This window comes from Dendrobates tinctorius, unplaced genomic scaffold (assembly GCF_039654945.1).
Source record: "Dendrobates tinctorius isolate UK_male_01 unplaced genomic scaffold, ASM3965494v1 ptg000360l, whole genome shotgun sequence".
In the NCBI taxonomy this organism is placed as follows: domain Eukaryota; kingdom Metazoa; phylum Chordata; class Amphibia; order Anura; family Dendrobatidae; genus Dendrobates; species Dendrobates tinctorius.
The window spans coordinates 1,234,257-1,254,485 of NW_027362026.1; the positions used below are offsets into that span (position 1 = coordinate 1,234,257).

At 43.0% G+C, this 20,229-nt stretch overlaps 1 protein-coding gene across 1 annotated transcript; it reads left to right on the forward strand.

Moving 5' to 3' along the window:
• Window positions 1–1,692: 1,692 nt before the first annotated feature.
• Window positions 1,693–2,026, forward strand: LOC141075539 (translation machinery-associated protein 7). The gene has a single exon (XM_073562635.1). It carries the CDS (start codon window positions 1,750–1,752, stop codon window positions 1,942–1,944), a length of 195 nt encoding a protein of 64 aa, XP_073418736.1. The 5' UTR covers window positions 1,693–1,749; the 3' UTR covers window positions 1,945–2,026.
• Window positions 2,027–20,229: the final 18,203 nt, after the last annotated feature.

The window sequence follows — 20,229 nt, forward strand, 5'->3', positions numbered from 1 at the left end:
TTTTATCTCTCCATTCAACTGTTTTTGCTGTATGTTACTCCAATTATTAACACTATTTTGCCGTAAAAAAAGAATACAGGCCACATATTTCACAGTGTGGTATCTCCGTCACATGCATCGTCTATCTGTGGGCTACAAATTGTGGCATTTGAGTCCTCCATTCATCTTTTTTTGCTTTGTGTTGCCATAGCTCTTGACACTATTTTCCTGTAAAAAAAATAAAACTACAGGCCACATATTTTACAGTGTAGTATCTCCGTCACATGCCTCATTTTTCTGGGGGCTACAAATTGTGGCATTTTAGCCCTCCATTCAACTGTTTTTGCTGTGTGTTACTCAAATTATTAACACTATTTTGCAGTAAAAAAAAAAATACTGGCCACATATTTTACAGTGTGGTATCTCCGTCACATGCATCGTCTATCTGTGGGATAAAAATTGTAACATTTCAGGCCTCATTCAACTGTTTTTGCTGTGTGCTTCCCTAGCTAGTGACACTATTTTGCTGTAAAAAAATAAAAATACAGTCCACATATTTTACAGTTTGGTATCTCCGTCACACGCTTCCTCAACCGTGGGCTACAAATTGTAGCATTTGAGGCCTTCATTCAACTGTTTTTACTGTGTGCTACCTTAGTTCTTGACATTTTCCTGTAAAAAAAAATAAAAATACAAGCCACATATTTTACAGTGTGGTATCTCCATCACATGCCTCATCTTTCTGTGGGCTACAAATTGTGACAAATCAGGCCTCCATTCAACTGCTTTTGTTGTGTGTTACTCCAATTATTAACACTATTTTGCTGTAAAAAAATACAGGCCACATATTTTACAGTGTGGTATCTCCGTCACACGCCTAATCTATCTGTGGACTAAAAATTGTGGCATTTCAGGCCTCCATTCTACTGTTTTTGCTCTGTGAACTTTGCCAGTGTACCCCTGCCTATGTTGGAGTTATGTCTCTCTCACCTGTACTCCTTGGTTGTCCAACGAACTGTGACCACTGCCGCTAGCGTTTTCAAATGGGAATTTATTTAATAATTCCGCAACAAGGGCCTTCTGGTAATGACCTATTTTAGTAGACCTGTCCACCTCGAGAATAAGAGACAGAAAGTTCTCCTTGTAGCCTGGGTCTAAAAGTGTCACCAACCAGTAATGACTGTCATGCAAAATTTTGAGAATGCGTGGGTCACGGGAAAGGCAGCATAACATAAACTCAGCCATGCATGCCAGACTGCTAGCAGGCAAGACTTCCGTGGCCTCACCAAGAGGATGACTGACCATGCTCTCCTGCTCCTCCTTCCTGTCCTCAGGCCATCCATGCTGAAAAGACGGTAACAGTTGTGCAGGTAATACCATCTGTAGCTCATGAAACTAGGTCCTGTTCTTCCTCCTCCTCCTCTTCCTTATTGTCACCCAATCCATGTTGGGATGAGATGAAGCTGGGCTGTGTGTAATCACTCTGTATGGTCCCTTGCTCCATCTCATCGTGCTCTGCCTGCAATGCATCCTCTTAGATTGTGAGCAGAGAGCATTTCAGAACACAGAAAAGCGGGATGATGACACTAACTATGGCGTCATCACCGCTCACCATCTTGGTGGAGTCCTCAAAGTTTTGGAGGATCGTACATATATCTGACATCCATATCCATTCCTGAGTTCTTATGTGTGGAGTCTGCTTCAGGCATTCATTGTGGTCACTTATTTCCGGTGTGGTGCCGGGGGCTTCGTCTATCAGAGAGCTCAGAGATGTCTGGCAGAGAAGGTGGTAAGAAGAAGACGTTAAAGCAGCCCAAGAAAACCGGCAAAGATCTAGATGAGGAGGATGTGGCATTTAAGCAAAAACAGAAAGAAGAGCAGAAGAAACTGGAAGAAATGAAAGGCAAAGCATCCCAGAAGGGCCCTTTATCTGGAGGCGGAATAAAGAAATCTGGAAAAAAGTGATCTTGTCCTTGTTTACAAGTCTGGTTTCTGATGTGAATCCTGCGGACCCCCTTCCCCCACAGAGAGGGCTCTGCCCCCACAGCGGGGGGGCTCTTGTATGCGTTTGTGTACAATACGATATGAGTCTATTTTTGTCTGGATGCTAAATAAAAAATATACTGCTTCTTCATTTTTGAGTGCCAATTATTTTTGTACATATTTATGGGTTGCAAACCTTACTTGAGCACCGAACAACCTTCCTTTTTCTCTGGAGTGCCGTGTTCTTTTTCCTACTAACTATGGCGTCATCACCGCTCACCATCTTGGTGGAGTCCTCAAAGTTTTGGAGGATGGTACATATATCTGACATGCATATTCATTCCTGAGGTCTTATGTGTGGAGTCTGAACTGATTACCTACAGCCTTGATGATACTGGTACTCCACAACTGCCCTCTTCTGTTCACAAATCCTTCCCAACATCTGCAGTGTAGAGTTCCAATTCGTTGGGACATCACACACCAGTCGGTGAGCAGGAAGCTGCAAATGCTGCTGAAGCACAGCAAGGGCAGCTGAAGCTGTAGCTGACTTTCTAAAATGGACACACAGGCAGTGTACTTTGACAAGCAGATCCAGCAACTCCAGGTCAGTTTTGAGAAACAGCTGAACTATGAGGTTAAGCACATGGGCCAGGCATGGTACATGTGTGAGCTCGCCTCAGAGCCGCCTCCAGGTTCCGGCCATTGTCACACACGACCATGCCTGGCTGTAGGTTCAGTGGTGTCAGCCACAGATCTGCCTGCTCTTTCAGAGCTGTCCACAACTCTTCAGCATTGTGCGGTTTGTCACCTAAGCATATTAGCTTCAGCATAGCCTGTTGCCACTTGGCTGAGGCAGTGCTGCAGTGCTTCCAGCTTATGACTGATGTGGTCATTTCGGAGATGGAGGCTGAAGAGGAGGAGGAGGTGGAGGATGAGGTGCAGGAGCTGACTGTGTGGCCAACCCTGATTGACCTAAGGCCCATAATCCTCAGCGTCAGGAGGACGTGTTCCATCCCAAGGTCCAACTGGGTCCCGGCTTCCATTATGTTAACCCAGTGTGCCATCAGCGAGATGTACCTTCCCTGCCCACATGCACTTGTCCACGTGTCCGTGCTTAGGTGGACTTTCTCAGTAACTGCATTCTCGAGTGCACGGCTAATGTTGTGGGACACGTGCTTGTGTAATTCTGGGACGGGACACCAGGAGAAATAGTGGCAGCTGGGGACAGAGTACCGAGAGATGGCTGCTGCCATCAGGTTGTGAAAATCTTCCATATCCATAAGCCTAAAAGGCAACATTTCAAGCGCAAGCTGTCGCAAAATGTGGGAATTTAGTAGTGTGGCCTGTGGAAGGCCACAAAGCAGAAGGTTACAGTAGTTGAGGCAGGAGATGATGAGTACACAGACTAGAGTTTTTGCAGAGTTTTGAATAATGAATGTTTATGTCTGGGAAATATTTTTGAGTTGCAGTCAGCAGGAAGTGGAAATGGCATGGATATGAGTTTTGAAGGAGAGATCAGAGTCCAGGGTTACCCCAATGCAGCGATCTTGTGGGACACCCTCATCTACGCCTTGTAGATGAGGGCCAGAAAGCATGTTCTCCAGTAGATGGCAAACGCTGCATCAAGTGGCCTCTCCTCCTCTTCCTCCACCTTAATATCACACAGCAGAGTCCTCAGAGGTGGCACCCCAATTACCCGTTTCCCCCCGTGTCTCAACTCTCCAACGACTCAACTGTACTGTGGGTAACCATGGATGGGTGAGTCTGCAGAGCTCTTCACATATTCTATTCCATGGGCATCAGTAATCTGCTCCATAAATTCACAAACTCAAGAGGAGGAAAGCATCTGCACCGATGACTCAAATTTATTCCAGTTGGATATGGGGCTGGACGAATTAGGATCCAAGCAGAATCAAGACCCTCTTCACCAGACATTAACACACCTGAGGTGCATGCACACTGTACTGTGCTGTTAGGGCAGGAAGAGGAGGAGGGTGAGATGATAACGATAAAGTTGTAGATCCCACTTGGTGTGAACCCAGAGGCATGCAGCTGAGTAGCTCAGCAAAGAAGGTCGAGGAGGAAAATGAGGAGGCTACATTGTAGTATCCTGCACAGATAGACTGAGGCAGCAATGACAAATACTGCATCCTCAGCCACAACTCTGGCTGTGGCCAGCACTGGTCATTGGTCTGCAGTTCGCATGGGTGGCAAGGGTTGTCTAGTCTGGGCCTTTTTTGAGACTGAAAAGGAAGACTCAACTCACGTTATCTGCCAATTTTGCAAAAAAAGGCTCAGTAGAGTAAAAATGACAATAATGTGACTGCTACATGCATGAACCGACACATGCACGATCAACATGTGTTAGCCTTGGAATCTTACTGCAGTAAAATGCAGCCTAGCAGGCCTCGCCAACACTGGCCTCACTATCAACCGCATCTGTTGTTTTTTCCTCCTTTGTCACCATTGCAAGTGTTCTCACATAGGTCTCCGGCCACAGAACATCCACCTCCACTTGTTTACCCACTACAGTCGGGGTGAGTGAGAGCCCGTCAGCTGTTATGGAAGTGGACATGCCTGCTGTTTTTGTCCGATCTCAGACACCGAGTACATCATATCTTTCTCAATCCACCATAACATCTCCGCCTGCACCTCATTCACAGTCCAGCAGTTTGTTGTGTTCTCCCTACTCCACCCTCTTTCAGCACAGCAGCCAGCCCACAATCCCACAGCTGTGGTCACATAAAAGATTTTTTTCGGCCTACACATGCCAAAGCTAAGAGTTTGAATTTTATCATCTCCAATCTGTTGACCACAGAAATTCTGTCTTTCCGCCTGGTGTAGACAGATGCTTTGTGAAACCTGATGGCAATGGCAGTCCCCCAGTACCAGTTGCCAAGTTGCCATTACTCTTCTAAGAAATATGTGCCTGTGCTACACCAGCCTGTCACAGACAACATCATTTGTTCCTTGAAAAAATCTATGTCTGCCAGAGTGCATTTCACCACTGACACCTAGACGAGCAAGCATGGCCATGGTCATTACATCTCAGTGAGCATGCACTGGGTGACTCTGGTGGTTGTGGGGACAGGCAGAGAAGGCTCTGCTCCACAAGTCTTGGAATCCCCAAAGCTTGCAGGGCGCTTGGGGATGGAGAACTGAACCACTACACAACAGTTGATGGCGAACTAAACTACTAAATACCTAGGGTTGGAGAACTAAACCACTACAAAGGATGGTGGACTATACCACTAGACACTAAGGTGTCAGTAGACACCCAGGCTTGGAATCCCCAAGGCTTGTGGAACAAACCTCAATATTTAACACTTCCTCCACTGTTTCTGCCTCCTACACCTCTAGGGCCTCCATCTGTGCCCTCAACCTCTCCTTCAATGAGGCACGCTTTCAAATAGCAAAGAGTGAATCCCCCCACCTCTGTACTGTGCAGCCAGGGCTCACCACAATCAAGCAGTGTTTAAATTAATATGCCTAGGAGTTTGCAGTCACAAGGCTCAAGAGTTCTGGACAGCTACCCAGTTTGAGCAATGGTGGTCTCCACTGAACATGGAGCCTGGCAAGGCTGTGTGTGATAATGGTGCATACTTGGTAGTGGCCCTACGCCGTAGCAACCTCACACAAGTGCCTTGCACAGCTCATGTCCTCAACCTAATGGTACAGCAATTTCTTCACTACTATACCCACCTAGATGCGCTGCTGCAGAAAGCATGGTTGCTTTGTGCTCACTTTCACTGTTAGCACCCCGCAGGTTATCGACTTGCATCGCTATATAGGTCTTTCGGGCTACAGGTTAACCAGTTGATATGCGATGTGCCAACACAGTGGAATTCCACTGTGCACATGTTGCAGCGACTGTGGCAGCAGCAATAAGCCCTGGTGCAGTATGTCATTTTGCATATTCTGAGCAAATGCAGCACAGACGTGGTGCAAATCACGCTAGCAAAGTGTGCACAGATGAAGTACCTCTGCACCCTTCTGCACAGTTTTGAAATGGCTTCTATTATAGTTAGCGCTAACGATGCCATAATGAGAATCATTATCTACATGCTGAAGCACACTTTGAATAGTCTGCGGGAGGAGGTGTTGGTACCAGAGGAAGAAGATGAATCAGAGGAGGATGCGGAAGGGAACAAATGGAAGAGGAAGAGGAGGAAGAGATGTGATGATAAGAGATGAAGAGGATAATGATCCCCCTCTGTTGTCCGTGGATGGCAGGAGGATATGGAGGAAGCAAGCTTGAGTGTTACCCCGCCACCATCACACCATGGAGTTGTACAGTGCCTCATGGAAGCACCACAAATTAGCGCCTTCTGCAACATGATGCCTGTATTGTTAAGATTAGAAATGGTGCTGACTACTATGTTGAAACTCTGTTAGATCCACGGTACAAGAGAAAATTTTTCCAGATGCTTCCCCCCTGGAAAGGAATGCGCGAATGCTGTATTATTGAAACACGCTTGTAGACAGTCTTATGGAATTCTCACCAGATTCTGATCAGAGTTTGATCAGAGTGTGACTCAATTTTCTCTGATGAGGAGAAAAACAAATAAATTTCTGTATCTTCTCCATTCAGTATGTCCTTGAACATCAGACAGCATTTGGATATGATTCAAGTGCAGTCCGATTTTTTTTCATGGACCCATAAACATGGAAGAGTCTTGAGGAGATTATTTGCATATTCCCAGTGCCTTCTGGGATAAGTGAAGAGTCTCCGCGAGCTCAACGATCACTGGGTTTTGGCTGTTGCAGCTGAAAAGAGGAAATCGGAAAACCAGGGGAAGAGTCTTGAGGAGATTATTTGCATATTCCCAGTGCCTTCTGGGATAAGTGAAGAGTCTCCGCGAGCTCAATGATCACTGGGTTTTGGCTGTTGCAGCTGAAAAGAGGAAATCGGAAAACCAGGGGAAGAGTCTTGAGGAGATTATTTGCATATTCCCAGTGCCTTCTGGGATAAGTGAAGAGTCTCCGTGAGCTCAACGATCACTGGGTTTTGGCTGTTGCAGCTGAAAAGAGGAAATCGGAAAGAATTTTGACTCATCTTTCATCGTTTTTAAGAAATCTCAATATGGAAGAGGCCAGGAGCCATTTGGTGAGCAGCATTTCTTGCTACATGTTCACAGACTTACCAGTGGAAAAGCCAAACTTCACATGCCACAAATGCAAGCTTGTGTCCCTGTTGGAGGAAAAGTTGCAAAGTCTCGAAGAGAGGTTAGCTACGTTGAAGATCATTAAGGAAGGCGAAGAGTTCTTAGACAGAGCAGAATTATCTCTTCATGTTACAGAAAGAGAAGAAATTCGAAGTGCACCTGAAGAAACAGAGGAATGGAAACATGTAACCCAGAGAAGCAGGAGGATCGGGAGGCAGTCAGCACCCATACTGCTCAGAACCAGTACCAGGCTCTCACGCAGGAAACCAATGAAGAAATACATCAGGATAAGACTTTGCCCACAAACAGCAACCTTGTACGCCTTCAGAGTCCTCCTGGATGGAGAAAGAAAAATGTTGTGAAGAAGAAACGGAGAGTGGTGGTCATGGGGGATTCCCTGTTGAGAGGAACAGAGGCCGCTATCTGCAGACCGGATATAACTTCAAGAGAAATGTGCTGTCTTCCAGGTGCAAAAATTAAAGATGTGTCTGACAGGATATCAGGACTCTTCAGACCTACAGATGACTACCCATTCCTGCTACTACATGTGGGGACAAATGACACCGCAAGAAACAACCTGGAAACCATCTGCAGAGACTTTGAAGACTTAGGCAAGAAAGTGAAAGAACTGGGAGCGCAGGTGGTCTTCTCTTCCATCCTCCCAGTGGATGGCCATGGAACAAGGAGGTGGAATAAGATTCTGCAGGTGAACAACTGGCTACGTCAATGGTGCCGTCAGCAACGATTTGGATTTCTGGATCACGGAGTGAGTTACCTTTACGATGGACTACTTGCTAGAGATGGGGTGCACCTTACGAAGACTGGAAAACAAGTATTTGGAAGTCGTCTTGCTACACTTGTAAGGAGAGCTTTAAACTAGAACAACATGGGAAGGGAAGCAAAATACCAGAAAAAGCCATACACCTGACAAATGCTATTGAGAACTCTGCTATTAGAAGTGGAAAGGAAGAACAAAGACAAAAGAATCTAATTAATAAAAATATTGGAGAAAGAGAAACCAATCACAAACTAAAATGTTTCTATACTAATGCACAAAGCATGGGCAACAAACAAGGAGAATTGGAACTACTAACGCAGGAGAAGAAATATGATGTCATTGGAATCACTGAAACTTGGTGGGACAATACACATGATTGGAATACAAGACTAGAAGGATACAACTTATTTGCAAGAAACAGACTTCATAAACGAGGAGGAGGTGTCGCATTGTATGTTAGAAACGCTTATATCTGCACAGAGATTGAAGCTTCAGAGACTGGGAGTTCTGTGGAAACTGTTTGGGTAAGAATACAAGGACAGAACAATGGAAAGGACACCATTGTAGGCATTTACTACAGGCCGCCTGTGCAACCTGAAGATATGGATGAACTCTTTATGCATCAAATGGCCAAGTTCTCCCAAAAATATGACATAGTTGTCATGGGAGATTTCAACTATCCAGACATTTGTTGGGAATCTCTCTCAGGCAAAACTAACAGGTCAAGGAAATTCTTATCCTCTCTGGCTGACAACTCTATCTTCCAAAAGGTAGGGGAGAAAACAAGGGGAACTGCTACCTTGGATCTAATCCTTATAAACAGGGAGGAAATGGTTGAGGAGGTAAAAGTGGCTGGGACCCTAGGAGGTAGCGACCATGCTATTTTAGAATTTTGGATAACTAGAGGCGGAAGACCTGTGAAGACTCAGACGTCAAGGTTAGATTTCAGAAAGGCAGATTTTAAGGGATTCAAAAAGAGAATTGGAGGGATCCAATGGCTGGATATCCTTAAAGACAAAAATGTCCAGGAAGGATGGGAAATCTTGAAAAATGAAATTCTCAAAGCACAATTGTTAACAATTCCGAAAAGAGGGAAGAATAGGAAGCATTTAAGGAAGCCAGGATGGATGAACACAGAACTTAAGCACATGCTAAAAAGGAAGAAAAAAATGTTTATAAAATGGAAAGAGGGAGGCATATCTAAAGAAGAATATAATGCTGTCTGCAGAACCTGCAGGGCACAAATCAGATTAGCTAAAGCTGACAATGAATTGAGGCTTGCAAGAGATGTCAAAAGCAATAATAAAGGATTTTGGGGATATGTCAAAAGTAAAAGATAAGTCAAAGATGCTTTAGGATTTTTACAGGATGAAAATGATGAAATGGTAAGACAGGATGTTGAGAAGGCCGAACTTTTAAATTCCTATTTTGCATCTGTTTTCTCTCAGAAAGGAAATGTGACATCAACTGTTCTTCACTGTCCTATTAAGGGAATAGAAGAATCCAGGATATCTATAAACAGAAAGATAGTGGGGAAACACTTAGCTAACCTAAATGAATTCAAGTCTCCAGGTCCAGATGAATTACACCCCAGAGTACTGAAGGAGATAGCAAAAGAAATTTTTGAACCCCTCTCCATAATCTTTGAAAATTCTTGGAAAACAGGAGAAGTCCCAGAAGACTGGAGAAGAGCAAATGTTGTTCCTATCTTCAAAAAGGGGAAGAAGGTGGACCCAGGCAACTATAGGCCGGTGAGTCTGACTTCTATACCAGGAAAGATCTTTGAACAAATTATTAAACAACATGTATGTCAGTACCTGGATAAGAATGAAGTGATTAAACAGAGTCAGCATGGGTTTGTAACTAGTAAGTCATGTCAGACTAGCTTAATTTCCTTCTATGACGGAATCACTGATTGGGGGATCAAGGAAATGCTGTAGATATAGTATATCTTGACTTCAGCAAAGCATTTGACAAAGTATCTCATACAATCCTTATTGAAAAAATGACTAAGTATGGAATGGACAAGGCAACTGTTAGGTGGATTCATAACTGGCTTAGTGATCGGACCCAAAGGGTGGTCGTAAATGGCTGCACATCCAGTTGGAAGAATGTCTCAAGTGGGGTACCACAGGGCTCTGTCCTGGGCCCTGTATTGTTCAACATCTTTATCAACGATTTAGATGAAGGAATTGAGGGTAAACTGATTAAATTTGCTGATGACACAAAGCTAGGAGGGATAGCTAATACTAGAGAAGAGAGAGAGAGGATTCAAAAAGATATAAATAAACTGGAGAAGTGGGCAGCAACTAACAGAATGGTTTTTAACAGGGAGAAATGCAAAGTACTACATCTGGGCAATAAAAATGAAAAAAGCATATACAGAATGGGAGGAATAGGCCTAAGCAACAGCACATGTGAAAAAGACTTGGGTATACTAATAGATCACAGACTGAATATGAGTCAACAGTGTGATGCAGCAGCAAAAAAGCAAATGCAATTCTAGGATGTATTAACAGAAGCATACAGTCTAGATCACGTGAAGTCATTATTTCCCTCTACTCCTCTTTGGTCAGACCTCATCTGGAATATTGTGTCCAGTTTTGGGCACCACATTTTAAAAAAGACATCAACAAACTGGAGCAAGTTCAGAAAAGAGCAACCAGAATGGTGACCGGTCTGCAAACCCTGTCTTATGAGGAAAGGTTGCAGGATTTGGGATTGTTTAGTTTGCAAAAGAGAAGACTGAGAGGAGACTTAATAGCTGTCTACAAATATCTAAAGGGCTGTCACATTGTAGAAGGATCAACTTTATTCTCATTTGCACAAGGAAAGACTAGAAGCAATGGGATGAAACTGAATGGGAGGAGACACAGATTAGATATTAGAAAAAACTTTTTGACAGTTAGAGTGATCAATGAGTGGAACAAGCTGCCACGAGAAGTGGTGAGTTCTCCTTCAATGGATGTCTTCAAACAGAGGCTGGACAGACATCTGACTGGGATGATTTAGCGAATCCTGCTTTGAGCAGGGGGTTGGAACAGATGGCCCAGGAGGTCCCTTCCAACTCTGCAATTCTATGATTCTATGATTCTATGATTCTATGAATAGTTGACTGTGATCTTAGAATTGGATGTAACTTGTGCATGCTGTGATTTTTTTACTTGGATGGAAAAAAGATCAAGTGTTTGCTATCGCATAGAATAACATGGGGACGAGCACTATCTGTCAAAATGACTGATAGTACTTGTCCGATTTTTATGGTCATGTGAACCAGCCCTTTAATTTGTTATATTTATTTAGTGCTACGAAAATAAGGTTTAATATTTTCAGGCTCTTTGTTTGTTGTGATTATGCATAATTAATCATCATAAATGCATTGAGATGCTAATAGAATTACCCAGACTTTATTAATTTGTACCAATTAAGGACAGATCTTCAAAATTATAAGGAATTAAAACACATAGTTTAATAAAGATTTATTATAATTTTATAGAATATTTAAGTAGGCTCGGACGGGACTAATGTGCCTGACAAACGCTTCTCTTTTACTTTCATTTCTTCCTTCTCACCAGATTGTTATGAAATCCCCTCCCTCCAGGTAGTTTCCTGGCTCTAGCTGCTGTGTGTAACCTGATCCCACAGTTGGATTGCAGAGCTTCAGGAGGGCAGATATAACTGTGCTGGCTCCTCAGGCTCATTGGTCCCGAACACGTCGCACTTTATAAGGTTGATATTTTATGTTTTTAGTCATCACAATTGTTTATTTAGCTTGTTTCATGAATGGATAGTGCAAAGTGTGTGGATATTTCATAGAAATAAGGCAGATTACAAATGAAAGTGTGCTTCTCAGGCACATTGTTCCCTAAAGCCCCCGTTACACATAGCGATATCACTAGCAATATCGCTGTAACGTCACTGTTTTTTGTGACGTTATAGCGATATTGCTAGCGATATCGCTATGTCTGATACTTACCTCCGACCGCTCCTCCGCTGGTTATCGCTGATCGCGCAAGAACGTCCTGGGCCGTTTTTCGTCGTCAGCTTCCTGCTGTGAAGACAAGTGATGCGTGGACGCGGGCGGAAGGACATCAGGATCGCCGCGTCTGACAGGTAAGTAGCGACCCCCGACCCCTGCTATGTCGCTGGTGAGATCTGCCTGTGTGGCAGCTCACTAGCAACCACTTAGCGATGCACCAGCGATCCATATGGTTGTCGGGATCGCTGGTGCATCGCTAAGTGTAACAGTTCCCTAACACATATTCTTTCACTTGCTTCAGATTATCTGCTGAAATGGAGAGGAAAATGTATAATTTATCAGAACCCCTTCATGTTGAGGAACTGAGAAACATGCTGTTAGATGATGATGATGCAGATCCCACACTGAATGAGGATTTAGGAGAAAAAAGTGAGATTGATTCTCATGATGAGGTGGAAGTATGTGAAATTGATTCTGAAACAGAGCAAGATGGTGACAGTGATGAGGATGAAGAAGATGTAGAATCATATTATATGGGAAAAGATAAAAAAACCAAATGGAACAAGAAGCCACCCATGAAAAAACGTAGGGAACCTCAAAACATTATCACTCACCTTCCTGCAGTTATAGGAACAGCAAGTAATGCAAAAACTGCAGCTGAATGCTGGAATAGTTTTTCACAGATGACATTCTGGACTCTATTGTCACATATACAAACCATTATATAGACATTATAAAGCACAAGTTCATCTGCAACAGAATCATCAAGGCCACAGATGAAATAGAACTGCATGCTTTTTTTGGATTGTTATACCTTGCAGGAGCTTATTGGGCAAATTGACAAAGTTTGGAGGAACTTTGGAGTAAAGGTGGTGATGGAATTGAAAAATGTAGCCTTGTTATGTCTCTAAAAAGATTCAAGGTTCTAATTCGTTGCCTTCGATTTGACAACAGAACTACCTGAACCGAACGTAAAACATATGACCGACTTGCTCCAATTCGCTATTTATTCCAAAAATTTGTGGAAAACTGTAAGAAAAGCTATTGCCCTGGGGCGAATCTCACTATTGATGAAATGCTCCCTGGTTTTCGTGGTAGATGTGCATGTCGTTAATACATTCTATCAAAGCCTAGCAAATACGGAATAAAAATTTATGCCCTTGTTGATGCCAGTAAGACCTACACATACAACCTTAAAATTTATTCAGGAAAACAACCAAAAGGTCCTTACTGTGTCAGCAACAAACCCAGTGATGTTGTAAAAAGAATGGCTGAGCCCTTATTTGGATTGGGTTGCAATATAACAGCTGACAATTGGTTTTCAAATTGTGATCTGATTGATTATCTGAAAATGCAGAAGCTTTCATAGGTCGGAACTGTAAGAAAAAAAAAAAAAGAATTGCCTACACAGTTTGTAAGTGTGAAAGGGAGAAAAGAGTACAGCAGTATGTTTGCATTCCATAATGGAAAGGTTTTGGTTTCCTATGTACCACGCAAAAAAAATATACTTCTCTCAACACTTCTTAATGATGGTGCCATCGATCCTGGGTCTGAGGCACAAAAAAATGGAGATTATTACATTTTATAATGCAACCAAAGGGGGTGATGATACAGCTGATCAGATGTGCTCAACTTTCAGCATCAGCAGAAACACCAAGCGCTGGCCAATGGTCATATTTTTCACTAAGTTGAATTAGGGTGGTATAAAGTCACAAGTCATTTACCTTGAAAACCAGCTTGAACCACTCCGTAGATGAGTCTACCTGAAAATATTGGCCCATGAACTAGTGCTTGGAGAGCTACGCAGAAGTATGAAAACTATCAGTATCCCCTCTCGCCTTCAAGTTCACCTGAAAAGATTCTGCCCAGAAGATGATAATGAAAATCCACCACCTGCACCACCCCCCAAATGAAGGAGATGCACCACGGAAAGCGGAAACAGAAGGCTTTCTAATTATGAATGTCACAAATGTCAAAATGCAATCTGCCTGACACATGCAAAAATGATGTGTAATTCTTGCTCTTTGCTCTGCAAATGTGTTTTTTCTGGGGAAACTTTAGGAACTAATTCTGAATGAATATGTGTGTAATATTACTTTAGGTACCTTAAAATTAAGTTTTTTTCCCTAAATTTTCTTTATAGAATTATTTGTGAGCATCAAACTGGGGGCTATTTGGCTTGTATTTCAGAGTTATTACTTTTATATTAAGAAAATGGTCTTTATTTGCACCTGATTATGTGTAGTCTCTTTCATTACATCCCTATGAAGGTCACTGATCACTTTTAGATCACTGAAATTGCAAAAATTAGATATTATAGGTATTTTACTAGCCTGCGCCTGACAGGCACATTATTCCCTAACTCGTTAGTAAAGATATTGTTCCTGACAGAGGGGTAGGCTTTGTCAATATAGACGTTAAATGAGTTGTCCCATCTCAAATATTAATGACGTATTAACAGAATATATCATACATGTCCCGTGTATGTAAGACCATTCTTTGAGATTGGGTCCCCAGGGGGCACCCTCATGGAATGGAAAAGTACAGCTCTCTGCACAGCTCTCTCGCTTCATTCTTATGAGAGTTCAAAAAATTGCAGATCAAATACATCTAACAGACATAGTCTACCAATATGCCATATATATGTTAGATTGAACAACCCATTCAATGGCATATTGCTGAAATATACCATATTCTAAATTTCTGATTTCTGAGGGCTCAACTGCTGGATTCATCATCACCTACCTATAGATTGGCGCTCCTGACATGGCATTGTACCCTATCCTTATTGTCTTGGATTGGACTTTGAAAATACTATGTCTTGCTGGTGGTGCATAGTAGAAACAATAGATGAGAATTTGTGACCAAAATGTTTCAAGAATAAAAGGTCCTCATTTGTTTTAGTTGTCCAAAGTTAACATAGCCTCTACCATTCAGCTGTAGAAAACAGCATCCAAATTCTCCATGGTAGGGATTTTTGCATATTACTTTGTCTTTGTAACACACAACAGAAACAATCAAATTCTGATTTCTGACTTTAACTCTGGTTTCATTAAATTGCTGAACAAATGCATTTTCAAAAATGTTCTCATCACCATCATGCAGCTCCGCCAAAGAACACTGCTGGATGGCAGCAGACTGAGTCGCTATGCCACATTTATTGGATGACTCTTTGCTAAATGACACTTGTTGCAAATGGGCATAACTCTAAATTCAGATTGTATGCGATTGCCCACAATCAGGCTTACAGTTATATTTCAGGTAAATCACAGGCACAGCATCTGGAGCGCTCGCCAGGGCCGTGGGGATACTCGGTACCGGGCCGGTTCTTATGGGGATGTCAAGGCAGCAGTGACCCGGTCTGTGGTCCTGAGCGTCCAATGAAGATGATTATAAATGGGGAAATAAAGTTTGTAAAAGATAATTTGTGATGCCACCTGTGGTATTCGGCAATTAGATGCTGGCCAACACTGCTTGAAGAGACCGCTGGGACTGATGATGATGCAGCAGAGTTGTTAAAGCTCTCCACAGGTAGCGCTAAGCCCCAGGGCAGTAAGTGTGCAAAATGATGGTGATGATGGTTGTAGTGCAGGGCAGAGGTGACGCAACAAATAAACAGAAGGGCACAGCAGGGTGCAGTCTTCACACTTTTACTCTCAATTTAAGGTGCAGACCAGGGCACTGAGTATAGATGGTAATGGAGATCCAGGCAGCGTGGAGGCAACTTAGGATCCACTAAGCTAGATCGGTTGGAGACCTCCTTTCTGCGCTGTCCTGTGAGGTCCTTGCTGCCTAAAGCTATGCTTGGTCCTCTGTTCCTTACTGTTCTTTAGTCCTTGCCTGTATGGCAGGCAGCTTGAGCCTTTTACACATGTCACTCCTTCATGGTGGCTCCGGCTCTGCTATGCTGCTGTGCCTTCAGGTGTGTGAGGGGGGCCAAGAGGCCTGCAATCTCCTACCCTCTGGATTTGGCTGCTGGGACTGTTGTACCCGTGCAGCCATGGACTCCGGTGTCCGGTGTCAAGCGCTCTTCCCTGGGGTGAGCTTGGTCACAGCTCCAATCCCCAGGCTTTCCTAAATTTCCACTTTCCTCTCTCTTTACTCTGCTCTTGGGATGAGCTCCTCACAGCTCCTGTCCCTTGTACAGACTCTCACAGACTGCAACTAATTGCACCTTCAGCCCAGAACTTATAGGAAAGCTCCCCTGAAACTGGGTTTAGAGCTCCCCCTTCTTGTCTGGAGTAGGAAAAGTGTGTGACGTTGGTATTACCTGGCTAAGGGACTACTCCTTGCTTCCAGGCATGTCATCACCCCTTGTGAAGGAGGCAATGCCACTGTGGAAACCACATATTATATAAATGCAGAAATGGCCATACTCACCAATGATTAATGTTATATTGCACTGCCCGTTGCTACACCTTGTAGCTTCATATAAGATTTTTTATTTATACTCAGCAGTAACATACAATATGTAGATAAAAATATCAGAAGAATATATAGATAAGGGAATCAGCGACATCCATTTACCACATATGAATGAGAGTCAAGGCACTAATATTAATCCATACATACAGGCAGATAACAATAACAGAATCGGCTCTCTAGGTAATCTTTTAACTGTATTAGTAAATTGCATCTCCCATAAAGTCCGTAGTGCATATGCTATCTTTTAATTACCTTTTAAATATAATGGCAAATAGTATCTCCCATAAAGTGCATGGTGCAAAAACGGTTATAATATCCACCAGTGTGCAAGACTATCAGCCAGTATAGGAGTAATATAGATAAATGAAAAAAAGGAGATAGCCAATTTCATTAAAAAAATGCCTAAGATTCAAATATGTAGTACCAACCTCTATAATATGTGGACAGCGGGACCCCTATGCGCGTTTTGCGTCTTGCTTCATTAATACCGCCATAACATGCGGTTCAACCTGCGTGTCAGGCACCAAATATAATGTTGAGTACTTGCGTCCGAAAAAGTTGGAGGAAGCAGAAGCTTCAGGTGGTTGCCAAAGCGACCAGCAATAAACAGATATCAGTACGTATTAAGCGTCCAAAAAAGACTCACTGTGCATGTCCCAAAAGAGGCCGCAGAAAAAAGGTCACTACTAGTTACCAAAGTGGCCGGCAGCAAACAGTCCTGATACCGCTATAATATGCGGTTCAGCTGTGTATCAGGCACCGGATATAATGCTCAGCAATATTATCAAAGGAAAATAAAAAGGTTTCACGTAGTTGCTGAAGAAACCAACAACAAACGATTCCCAATATATATTAAATACCTAAAAATAATTCACTGCGCATGTCCTGAAACAAGGCAGGAAATACTGCGGTTTTTGTCAGTTGCCAAAGCTGCCAAATATGAACAGGTCCCTAAATATGCTGGACATCAATTTACATATGTCAAAAGTGATTAGGGATAACTTGTAAGGAGTTCTGATAATCCACCAAGATCAACTATTCCTAATTATTCACAACATATGCTACAAGCAAAAACTATTGATATTCACATCGCTTGTGTCAAAAAAAAAAAAAGTGTCACAACTAATTACCAAAAAAGGCCACTAGTAAATAATATAATATATTAGTCAATAAAGATCTATATTGGTTACATTGACGCCGCATAGCTCAAATATAGCAAAATGCATTTTTTTGAATTTTTTATTTTCTAAAGTAGAATATATTGAATTTCTTGAAAAATATATATATATAAAAAAAAAAAACCTGTCCAGAAAAATCTCCAGAGAGAATCCCACATGACAAATCTTAGACAAAAAACCACCATCCATCTCAAATCTGTGATGGATATTACGGCATCAAAAAGCCTGTATACAAGAGATCTTCATTAATTCCATGAGGTGCCACAGTATTTAATTTATAAATCCATTTTGCCTCCAACCTGAGTAATTCCCCCTGTCTATCTGTTTTGCGTATATTGTTAGTTAATTTTTGTAATCCTATAAGGCCTCTTTCACACTTCCGTTTTTGACAATCAGTCAAGATCCGCCAATTTTGAAAAAAAACAGATCTGCCATTTTTCTTTGCGGATCCGTTTTTTTTCCCATTGACTTTCATTATTGGCGGATCCTGACTGATTGCCGTCCGTTGCATCCGTTTTTTTGAGGATCCGCCACAATGTTAGTGTCCATCAACATCCTCAAAGATTTGCAAACGGAGCTTGCAACGTTTTTTTGGCCGGCGGATCCTCCAGACACTGAATTAACCCCAAAATCTGTCTGGGTGCCGGACAAAAAAATCTCTCTCTCTCTCTCTCTCGATCCTGTGCCATCCGTTCACATCACTTGAGAACGGATCCGCTTGTCTGCCTTTTTGGCGGATTTTAACTGATGCAAATAACTGAAGTGTGAAAGAGGCCTAACAGGTAAGCTGCGCCGACTACCTGAATGTGCCTGTAGAAAATGAGCTGCTACTGCGGATAAAGTCTTACCCTTGGCCAAATCCTGTTTGGCCAAATTGATGTTAGAAATATGTTGTTGCGCAATTCCTGCCAGGTCTGTCCAACATATACTTTGGGGCAGGCGCACACAAGAGCATAAATGAGATGGTGAGACTTACAATTAATGACATTTTGGAGGGAATGCGCCGTGGAATCTAACGGATTGGTAAAGGAAGGACCTCGCTGTGCAAAATTGCAAATAGTACACTCTCCCCACTAACGGCTGACTTTTTGGACCTTAGACTCTCTCTGCAAGGCGACCACATCATTACAGATCTGTATTGGAAAGCTACAGCATCAAATGGCCTGCTGGATTTTGAAAGTTTTCATCCTCATCATTTGAAAAAAGGGATTCCAACTGGACAATTTGCGAGACTTCGCCGCAACTGTACTTTAAAACAAGATTTTCGTACACAGGCTAAGCTGCCTACCGATCGGTTTCATGCCAGAGGCTATCCCAAGTCAATAATCTCACAAGCCTATACACGAGCGGACTCCACGCCATGAGAAGTGCTATTATGTTCAAAATAAAAGGAACCTGATTCCAAACTTAGGTTTATTAGGCTTTCATAACCAGTGGACTAATGTAACTAGACTTTTCCATAAACATTGGGACTAGAGATGAGCGACTTTGCCTTTTTTGGGGTGAGTCGGGTTTCATGAAACCCGACTTTCTCAAAAGTCGGGTTGAACGCAATCGGCCGATTATCGTGAAAAGTCGAAGGCCGACTGAAACACGAAACCCAATGCAAGTCAATGGGGAACCAAGGTCGGCAGGGAGTGTAGGACAGGAAACACACCTACAGTGCCCATTTTAATGCCAAAAACATCAATTCTTATTACTTAAGCTTGTCAACCTTAATTTACGTTATAATAATAATTAGGCATTGAAAACTGGGGGTTATTTGGCTAAAGTTGTGGGGGGGGTAGGGCTGGCTCCAGATTTTCGTGGGCCCTGGGCCAAAGAGTGTCACTTGGCTCCTTTAACACATGCCACAATTCATGATCCTCTGATACGGCAGAGAAATAGCGGTGTAGTACAATGAAAAATACTTCACTTCTTACATCTCATGACTGATATCCATTTTAAATTCTCCAATAGCTCCAAAAACGGACAATATATTACTCCATACAGTATTATGGCCACCGCATAGTGCACTATACAGAGTAATGAGACCCATATATTTCTCCATACAGAATCATTGGTCCCATATAACGCTTGAAACAGTATATGATGAGCTCCACATAATGCTACAGTATATGTTGGTCCCCATGGATGAAGCTCCACTGTCTTATGGGCCCAAATAATGCTCCATATATAATGGGCCCCATTTCTAATGCTCAAGTGCATAATGGGCCCTGTAAATGCAGCTCCAGTGTCTGATGTCCACCTTTGGAATGCTCCAGTGTATGGTGGGCCTCATGTATCATTCTCCAGAGTATAGTGCTCCCCAAAAATTGCTGTCCCAACATTGCAAACAATGAAATAAGTCTCCTTGCTAGGGAATCCCTGTACTAGTCTGGACTCCTCGTCGTCCCCATCTTCCATCCCACTGCACTTGGACTGTTTAGACAGAGGGTGTCAGACGTGATGTCATCGCGCTCTCTGACCAGAATGACACTGTCAGGAAACGCGGAAGACATCACGGCGGTGGAGCAGGGAGAGGTAAGTATTTCAACTTTGCAAGTGCTGTGATCCTGAGCAAGCAGGGGGGCACACTCGTTGGCGACGGCACTGGCACAGGGCCCCTCATAGTACGGCGGTGTCTCCCACCAGCAGAGACACTTTTGTGTACTATGAGGGGCCCTGTGCCAGTGCCGTCGCCCATGAGTATGCCCCCCCACCTGCTCAAGGAACCTGCACTTCATCTGCACCTTCCTCTTT

What these genes read in the sequence shown, in the direction of transcription:
- LOC141075539 (XM_073562635.1), top strand. Translation starts at nt 1,750, where the DNA reads ATGTCTGGCAGAGAAGGTGGTAAGAAGAAGACGTTAAAGCAGCCCAAG.